General features: G+C 48.2%; 1 protein-coding gene across 1 annotated transcript in view; it reads right to left on the minus strand.

Moving 5' to 3' along the window:
• sptb (spectrin, beta, erythrocytic) overlaps positions 1–9,838 on the minus strand; it is a gene marked incomplete at its 5' end in the record, with an annotated part of 64,082 nt that extends 54,244 nt beyond the window's left edge. Inside the window, one exon of the mRNA XM_083632397.1 lies at positions 9,286–9,838. Within this exon, the coding sequence (XP_083488523.1) occupies positions 9,286–9,838 (553 nt within the window). The remainder of the gene's footprint in view (positions 1–9,285) is intronic.
• Positions 9,839–10,476: the final 638 nt, after the last annotated feature.

The raw sequence follows: 10,476 nt of genomic DNA on the forward strand, positions 1-10,476 counted from the left end.
ATTTCCAAAATACAGACAATTTTATGCACAAAAACGGTATTACTGTACATAACTCATAAAATAATAATTCATTATGAGCTTTAATTTCATGCTAGCAATTATGCTACAAGGGTGGGCGTATGTTCTTTGTTTTTTAAACATTTTTGAGTACACCTGTAGTGAGATATGTAAGAAGAATCTGGGACAAGGAAGAAGGGAAGTTTCCCTGTGGGACCACACTATATGTTGACTATAGTAACCTTGGTTGTACCCCCCGCGCGCGCGCGCGCGCGCACACACACACACACACACACACACACACACACACACACACACACACACACACACACACACACACAGCCCTTCAATGTTTAACAGGTTAACAGTTGGTGATGAGACATCCTCGCCCTGTGTGTTCCCTGTTTATTCCTGATCCCAATGAGGGAAAGTGCAAAGGACTGCATCTTAATGACTTGTGTAATAAATGATTCAGAGCCCCGGCTGCACAGAACAGACAAGGAAGGAACAGGAGGAGAGGGAGGAGAAGTAACACTGAGAGGGGAAGAAAGACAGGGAGAAAGAGAACAAGTGCAAACCTTTTAGACTACAGTGCCCCCCCCCCCAAAAAAAACAAAAACAAACAAACAAACACCACCACCCATATCCCCCTAGCCACTAATCCAACCCACCCCTCAAATCCTGACTCTCTAGCACCTTCCTATCCCTTTGGCCCCTTTTCCCTCCCCCGCAAACACCCCCCATATCCCCCTAGCCACTATTTCTACCCACCCCTCAAACCTTGCTCTCTACCATCTTCCTATCCCGAGCTACAGCTATTTTCCCGCCAAACTCACTAAACGTCCATGAGTGACTGACTGACTGTCTGAGTGTCCTGACTTTACCATCTTATGACCCCGGCAGGACGACTGGCCCAGCGCCGCGGTAGGGTGAGAGAGAGAGAGAGAGAGAGAGAGAGAGAGAGAGTTTAAAATATTGGAGACATCAGCCCAAGAGAGCAAATTAAAGGAGAGGGAGGGAAAGAGAGAGAGAGAGAGAGAGAGAGAGAGAGAGAGAGAGAGAGAGAGACTATTTCCAGCACAATCAATGTATATAGCTGTATATATTTCATTCCAAAATATTGTTGACATGGTTGTTGTTGTTCGAACTACCTGTTACAGTAACATGTTTTCTGTTTGGTATGTTACAAACTGTATTTTTCCCTGTCTGTACTACCATGTACAATGTGCATTGGCAATACTGTAATTCACTATGCAGGTCATGCCAATAAAGCCTCTTTGAATTGAATTGAATTGAATTGAGAGAGAGAGAGAGAGAGAGAGAGAGAGAGAGAGAGAGAGAGAGAGAGAGAGAGAGAGCAAGAGCGTGATTGGTCCAAAGGTAAATCTGAAATGAGTGGGGGAAAGAAAAGGAGGACAGATGAAAGAGCCCAAGAGGGATCAGGGAGAAAGTAGTAGGCCTCACTAGGCCTAGAGGATGTGATTGAGATGCAGCCTTTCAGGTTTAGTCTATGGAGACCCAGCCAAGAAAATAGAGCAGGAAACACATTAGTTCTCTCTAGAACTGTTGAAAATGACCCAGTAAGTAGTAAGTACCCAACACTCCACTCCAACTCCCAGTCTCAGCATCCACAACGACCACAATGTAAGAAAGAATCGACGGTCATGTTGTGTTAACCATTGCACTGCAGAGTTCCTTAAATAAAGTATAGGTTAATTCTGCTCTCCACAGCAGAACAACAGCACATGGTGCCACCCTAACACATCCACCTGAGATACATACTGCTACATTCTGCTCCCCACAGCAGAACAACAACACATGATGCCACCCTAACACATCCACCTGAGATACATACTGCTACATTCTGTTCCCCACAGCAGAACAACACATGATGCCACCCTAACACATCCACCTGAGATACATACTGCTACATTCTGTTCCCCACAGCAGAACAACACATGATGCCACCCTAACACATCCACCTGAGATACATACTGCTACATTCTGTTCCCCACAGCAGAACAGCACATGATGCCACCCTAACACATCCACCTGAGATACATACTGCTACATTCTGTTCCCCACAGCAGAACAGCACATGATGCCACCCTAACACATCCACCTGAGATACATACTGCTACATTCTGTTCCCCACAGCAGAACAGCACATGGTGCCACCCTAACACATCCACCTGAGATACATACTGCTACATTCTGCTCCCCACAGCAGAACAACAACACATGATGCCACCCTAACACATCCACCTGAGATACATACTGCTACATTCTGCTCCTCACAGCAGAACAACACATGATGCCACCCTAACACATCCACCTGAGATACATACTGCTACATTCTGCTCCCCACAGCAGAACAACACATGATGCCACCCTAACACATCCACCTGAGATACATACTGCTACATTCTGCTCCCCACAGCAGAACAACAACACATGGTGCCACCCTAACACATCCACCTGAGATACATACTGCTACATTCTGCTCCTCACAGCAGAACAACACATGATGCCACCCTAACACATCCACCTGAGATACATACTGCTACATTCTGCTCCCCACAGCAGAACAACACATGATGCCACCCTAACACATCCACCTGAGATACATACTGCTACATTCTGCTCCCCACAGCAGAACAACACATGGTGCCACCCTAACACATCCACCTGAGATACATACTGCTACATTCTGCTCCCCACAGCAGAACAACACATGATGCCACTCTAACAAATCCACCTGAGATACATACTGCTACATTCTGCTCCCCACAGCAGAACAACACATGATGCCACCCTAACACATCTACCTGAGATACATACTGCTACATTCTGCTCCCCACAGCAGAACAACAACACATGGTGCCACCCTAACACATCCACCTGAGATACATACTGCTACATTCTGCTCCCCACAGCAGAACAACAACACATGGTGCCACCCTAACACATCCACCTGAGATACATACTGCTACATTCTGCTCCCCACAGCAGAACAACACATGATGCCACCCTAACACATCCACCTGAGATACATACTACTACAGTCTGCTCCCCACAGCAGAACAGCACATGGTGCCACCCTAACACATCCACCTGAGATACATACTGCTACATTCTGCTCCCCACAGCAGAACAACACATGGTGCCACCCTAACACATCCACCTGATATACATACTGCTACATTCTGCTCCTCACAGCAGAACAACACATGATGCCACCCTAACACATCCACCTGAGATACATACTGCTACATTCTGCTCCTCACAGCAGAACAACACATGATGCCACCCTAACACATCCACCTGAGATACATACTGCTACATTCTGCTCCCCACAGCAGAACAACACATGGTGACACCCTAACACATCCACCTGAGATACATACTGCTACATTCTGCTCCTCACAGCAGAACAACACATGGTGCCACCCTAACACATCCACCTGAGATACATACTGCTACATTCTGCTCCCCACAGCAGAACAACACATGGTGCCACCCTAACACATCCACCTGAGATACATACTGCTACATTCTGCTCCCCACAGCAGAACAACAACACATGATGCCACCCTAACACATCCACCTGAGATACATACTGTTACATTCTGCTCCCCACAGCAGAACAACACATGGTGCCACCCTAACACATCCACCTGAGATACATACTGCTACATTCTGCTCCCCACAGCAGAACACATGGTGCCACCCTAACACATCCACCTGAGATACATACTGCTACATTCTGCTCCCCACAGCAGAACAACACATGGTGCCACCCTAACACATCCACCTGAGATACATACTGCTACATTCTGCTCCCCACAGCAGAACAACACATGGTGCCACCAACACATCCACCTGAGATACATACTGCTACATTCTGCTCCCCACAGCAGAACAACACATGGTGCCACCCTAACACATCCACCTGAGATACATACTGCTACATTCTGCTCCTCACAGCAGAACAACACATGGTGCCACCCTAACACATCCACCTGAGATACATACTGCTACATTCTGCTCCCCACAGCAGAACAACAGCACATGATGCCACCCTAACACATCCACCTGAGATACATACTGCTATGAAAAAGTAATGACGATTAAAACATGCAAATAGCCGTCTGCTGTGTTGGACTCAGAACTCCATTATGGCTGTCAGCCTTGATTAAGCCCATCAGGAACACATTCCTGTCAGCGGCGCAGAAAACAGAAAGCCTCGATGGAGGGGGAGAAACATGACAGTTGGTATTACAGTGCATTTATACCATGAGAAGGAGATAGCTCGTGACAAATCATGCTTTCTGGGCTATTTGTGGTGCTGGTGGCACCTCCAGAGGATTGTAGAGCTGAAGTGACTAGGACAGCGGCAGAAACACAGGACCACTACATCCCCAAACGGTTCCCCCATATGGTCCCGCATCACTACACCCTGAGAGGAGATACAGAGCTCAGATCTCCACCATTTAGCAAGCATGGAACGCTACTGCTGCATGTGTCCTGCTGTCTGAGCTGTCTCCAGATGAGTAGTTCAACACACTCACTCTGACAAACAGCCCTCTGTATACTCACTGATGAACAAAGCCTTCCCATTAAAACCCTGTTCTGTTTAGCTTACATGATACAAAACCCCTTGCAAGAATTTAGGGCCTGGGCGTCCGGGTAGAGCAGTGGTAGATTCCCTGCCTACCAACATGAGGGTTGCAGGTTCGTATCCACGTGTTACCTCCGGCTTGGTCGGGCGTCCATAGAGGCACGATTGCTGTGCCTGACGGTGGGAAGCCGGATTGGGGGTATGTGTCCTGGTCGCTGCACTAGCGCCTCCTCTGGTCGGTCAGGGCACCTGGTCGGGGTGGAAGGTGGTGGGAATAGCGTGATCCTCCCACGTGCTATGTCCTACAGGTGAAGCTTCCCCTGTCACGTGAAAAGAAGCGGCTGGCTACTGCGCATGTGTCGGAGGAAGCATGGTGCTATTCTACGGCTCTCCCTAGATCAGCAGAGGGTAGAGCAGTGACCGGGGCAGCCAATAAGGCAGCATGGGGGATAAAATTGGCAAAGTGAAAATGGGGAAAAATCAGAAGAAATAAAAATTAGGGCCTAAATTCTTGTAAGGGGTATCATGTAAGCTGGACTGCAGACCTGCTTTATGAGCAATGTTAAAAACATGCAAAGCTCTTCAGGCAAATCCATGTGAAAGCAACAAATCCTTTATTGATTTTATTGATGAAATCCATTCAGACATGACACAGAAATGTATAATATACTCCTCCCTTATGAAAAGGGAGGAGCTGGATTTGAAAGATGTGCAAATTCGGTATAACTCAATTAGGAAAGTGGATAATACGCAGTAAAGTAATTAAAATACTGTATAATTTCTGTTTGGCTGTGCTGATGTACCTATTATGCTACCACTGTTGTATTTTTGTATCAGCACTACAGTTGTACAACCAACATTTGTAGTTCCAGTCACAGTTTTTCCACAGTGGTCTGCACTTGAGCACCAGCACCTCATCAGTGCTGCTCTTTCCGACTTCCCTGCTTCCCTCTCAGCCAGTGGTGTATCAGCACAAGCCTGACTAAACATGCCTCTGTTTCACATGCTTTTACTTAGTCAACTCTCATCCACTCTTCTGACTTTAGCCAAAGCCCCATGACTTATTCATGCTGATGGCTTTTCCCTGTATACAGCCTGATCCGTCTTTTCCCACAGTCAGCTCTTACTGGATGGATGTGCCGGAACAGAACACACACCCCTGCATGCCTGAGTCATGCCACTGCTACCTGCCCTAGGGGCATGGCACCTTGTTAAACACAACACAAACACCTGCTCCATCATTTCAGCACGGCTCTCCCTGGTGACACACTTCACCTCTCACTTGTGTGACGTCCAATCTGTTGACTTCATTTAAGAGCTCTCAGTGGTTAGATTAACTGTCAATATTAAGCTGTTATGCACGTTAACGTGCTCCTATCACGTTAATCAGGAACTGTCATTGTTTAGTCATGAGCAGTCATTGCTTAGTTTAGCTGTCAGTTACCTGCCATGTTTGAATGCAATGTGGGTAAATGTTATTGGCTACTGGCTAGGTGGGCGGGCCGATCCACCAATCAAGGGAACACTGTTCAGGTGCTCGAGGGCCCTAGTGAGACAAGCAAGAAGCATAATATGGCTGCGGGAGAAGGCAGCATGTTTTTGGAATAAAGTTGGATACTACTAGTCTTGGGGAAAAAGTTGATAAATACAGGAAGTCATTTGCGATCGGCAGGAACTTCATTGCTTAAACCAAGGAAAGAGATTGCTTTTGACCGGGAGCTGTAAGACAACCAAAAAGTTTGTTTGTAGCGTGTATCATCTGGTCTCGTATCCATGAGGCTTCTGCACGCTGGAGAGGAGCTTCAGCACAGCCACAGAGCGTGCTGGCCGAGGAGCTGGAGGTGGCGGGGGCGGGGCCACAGCCACAGAGCGTGCTGGCTGAGGAGCTGGAGGCGGGGCCACAGCCACAGAGCGTGCTGGCCGAGGAGCTGAAGGCGACGGGGGGGGGGGGGGGGGGGGGGGTCGTGTTGCCCACACGGGGGACCGAGGCGCACCCCCACGGGAGCGATGGGCGTACCGAGTAGGGGTGGGAGGATACATATCGTATCGTGTATGGATCGAAAGTGAAAACATCGATATCTATCACCATATCGTCATAGGCCTTGTAAATCCAAGGTGATGAAGCATAGATGTGCATGGCTTATGTTCATAATTGAAAAGGTCATCAAGGGCTCTTTAAGTTAACTGATCATATAATTTGCACTTAAACATGAGAAATTTGGCACTTTGAACAACAGATATATTGTTTTTCATTTAAATGTCTGGAAGAGCTCAGAAATTAAATTGTGAAATAATATTTGAGTTGCTTAATGTGAGTTGAAATGTAACTGATTGTGTTTAAATCAGCATACAGTCTCAAATCAATCGCAGGCCCCTGAATCGAATCAAAATCGCATCGTGGCAGACTTTGTGATATCAGCAAATATCATATCGTTGTCCAAAGAATCAATATAATATTGCATCGTGATGAAACTTACAGTAGTACTGAGGTGCAGCGTGGAAGCAGGTGAGGCTTCACCCTGTATATGTGTATAACCTATGCCGTGCCATCTAAATGCTAACATTAACTCATTCATCCTCCTCCTCCTTTTTATTATATAAAGGGAGCATCTGGGCAATGTCCGTCTCTGTTTAAATTTTTGTGATGTCATCAGTGATGATGTCATCAGTGATGTCATAGAGCAGGCGCGTATGCGATGCGCAGTGGTCATCAGTGATGTCATAAGAGCAACTGGGCCTGCACAGCGGGCGAGGGAGCAAGTGAGCCCGCACAGCGGTTGAGCTGCAGGGCGGACGAGGCCGCGCCGCAGCCAAGCTGCATATGCAAGCTGCAGGGCGGGCGAGGCCGCACAGCGGGTGAGCCTAGGAATTCCTAGTTCATTCCAAACGCTCCTGGCTGGTTTAGCTTGGATGTTAAAGGAGCTACATATTAATGTTTACCCTAAACAAATATGAGATAGCCAAAATATGTAGTTATGGTAATAAACCAAAAGGTACATCAAGCTAAACTGCGCTGTGACACTTGGCTTTGTTTGGAAGGTGATTGAAGACATGTTTTCACTCCAAAACTGATTGGCTGAGTTGTTGATACAAGAACTGTCTGAACCACTGAACACCAGATTCATGATGAGGCTGTAAAGGTCTGTTGATGTTGGAGCAAACAGACCTGCATTTTGAATTATGATGGCTTAGGGAAAGTTGCAAAAAGATTATTTTCTTTGTACTACTGTACTGGCAAGCTCGACAAACTCGTTAAGAACATAATGTGAATATTCGCATAATTTGGCGGCTCAAACACATGGCAGATTTTTGTAACAAGAGGAGTAGAAGGATAGAAACACTGTGTCGTGTGTGGAAACACAGTGTGACAAGAAAATGACGAGGCAAAGTGGAACAAACAAGCCAAGCCAACTGAAGCGCTCTCAGAACAGAGCAGCACAAATCAACACAAATGAGCATGTCAGACTCTAACGAAGAGATCCGAAAACGGGTGAATGGTTAAAGTAAGTGAATGCCAAATATAGATTGAAACTAGTAGGCTAAGTGTTTCTTCAATCGCTCTCTTTCCCTCAGTCTCTACATTATTATCAGACTATCTGTGTGTTCTGCTGCTGTCTAGGCCAGGTCTCCCTCGTTAAAGAGATCCTCCCTCATCAGCACTCAACCCGGATCAATTAAGACGAAAAGCAAATCAAATTTGGTGGAATGCAAATGGTGGATTGATACTCTCGGCTGCGAACAACCCCTCTGATTTTTAGGAATGCTTGAAAGTTTGTTCCTCTTCATGTATCAGTTTCCTCTGCACTCTTTACAATCAGTCAATACTTGAAATCTACCTGAGGCAGAAAAAAAAGTCTTCTTCCCTCTCTCTGATCCTCCATCTCCTCCATTTTCTTCCACTCACTAATGCACTCTTGTCATCAGGGAGTTGGATGGCATAGTGCAAGCTAAGAAAAATCCACAGTGACGGAAAACCTTGTTCATCCCAATATCACAGGGAGGGAGAATTAAACCGTCAGAGATATTGATTTTTTTTTACACCGCCTACGTAAACAAACCTGAAGAAGTGAGTCGTTGGAGCCAAAAAGGGTCATCACACTAATGCATCGTCCACTTAAACAACTATGCTATACGGTTTATAAAGGGAGGTTCATAGAACGGGCCATAGAGAACGGGCGGCAATATCAAATGATAAATGTTAGTTGTTATTCTAAAGAGAATTGAGCGCATAAAAGTATGTAACGCTAATGACCAACGAACGACAGTGAGTGTGGGGGACAACAGCACAACCTTTTTAGAAGTTTGCTCTATGAAATATTCAACGCAAAGTCAGTGAACAATTGGGGCAGATCAGCCACAGCTTCCTGAAAATAAATAAATAACGATACATTTAATGAAAGCGCCGCTACGGAAGCATTAACTTTCTGCTGCCTTTTCCAGTTCTGACAACAGGCTGACAGACTAGCCTCACACACGCCCCCATCTTGTCTTGGCCCAGACACAAACAGAGGGTGGGCGAGGGAGGGGCATGTTGGGAAATGTGTTACCTTACTCATCTGTGAGTTGGGAGAAGATGGTCTCTCTCTCTCTCTCTCTCTCTCTCTCTCTCTCACCCACACCTCCTCCAATCTCCACCACCACCACCTTCTTGCCCCAGAAGCCTGTACCTTGCAGCTGCCTGAAGCGTCCTTCCAGGATGGAGTTGAAACAGATGTTGGAAGTGCTGTAGCTCAGCCAGCGCGCCCGCTTCATACTCTTGGCCGAGGAGGAAGAGGAGGAGGAGGAGGAGGGTGCGGGGGGAGGAGGAGGAGGTGGAGGGTGCGGGGCAGAGCGCCTCGGACGTCTCGGGGCGTCTCGGGAGGAAGAGGACAAGGGGGAGAGTCCCGGGGTCTCCGGGGGGACAGGGACGTGCAGCAGGGTCCCGTTCCTCTCTGGGTGGTGCGTGGGCTCCTGCTTGATGCTGCCCCTGGCCGTCCGCCTGCTCTCGGCTCGCTGGGCCCGGTGCGCCGGCGGCGTGCTCCGGCTTCGGCTGACGCTCGCCCCGCCGACCCTCGCCGCGGCCTCTCTCTCCGGGGGGGCCGCATAGGGACGACTGCTCGCCTCCTTGCCGCTCCGGATGGCTGTGGTCTCCCTGCTACTGGTGGTCTTCAAGCTGATCTTGACCTCCCTGAGCCGGGGTTGGCTGATAGGGGTGGCGCGCAGCAGGCACGGGCTGCTCATCTTGACCCCCCAAGCCACCACCACAACAACAACAACACCGGGAGACGGGAGCCGGGAGAGGCTTGGCACTCCACACGTCTCTCCTCTTCTCTCTCTTGTCTCTCTGTCCTCCTTTCCAGTTCCTTCTTGTGCTCACTCCGGCCCCCTCCCTCGCTCCTTCTTTCTCACTCTCTCATTTCTCTCTCCCTCTCTCCCCGCTGCTGCTGCGGTGGGTGATGTGCTCCCACTCTCAGGCGGCACGCAGGCTGAGGCAGCTTTCGGTTCAGCTCAGAGTGCTTCCTCCAGCCCCCAGCCATGCATACAATATGTTGCTGCTCCCCTGTCCACGTGCTCCCGACGAGGCTGCGAGGCTCCCTCCCTCTGCCACAACACTCCCACACAGCCGTGACATCACCGAGGGGAAGTGTATGACCGACACAGGAGTACAGTGGAGATGCACTGTGCCGGTGATCAAACACACCTCCACAGTGTACCTCTCTCTCTCTCTCAAAGCAATGTGTTTTGTATGCTTATGTAAGGAGCCGTGTAAATGACTGTGTATCCGATATGTACGAGCTTCGAAGGCGTACATATCTCTGAGTTCACAAGCTGTAAATCAACACTGGTAGACAGTCAGAGCCTCTCCTCTCTCTCTCTCT

The sequence above is a fragment of the Poromitra crassiceps genome (genome assembly GCF_964638095.1).
Source record: "Poromitra crassiceps genome assembly, chromosome: 3".
NCBI lineage: Eukaryota > Metazoa > Chordata > Actinopteri > Beryciformes > Melamphaidae > Poromitra > Poromitra crassiceps.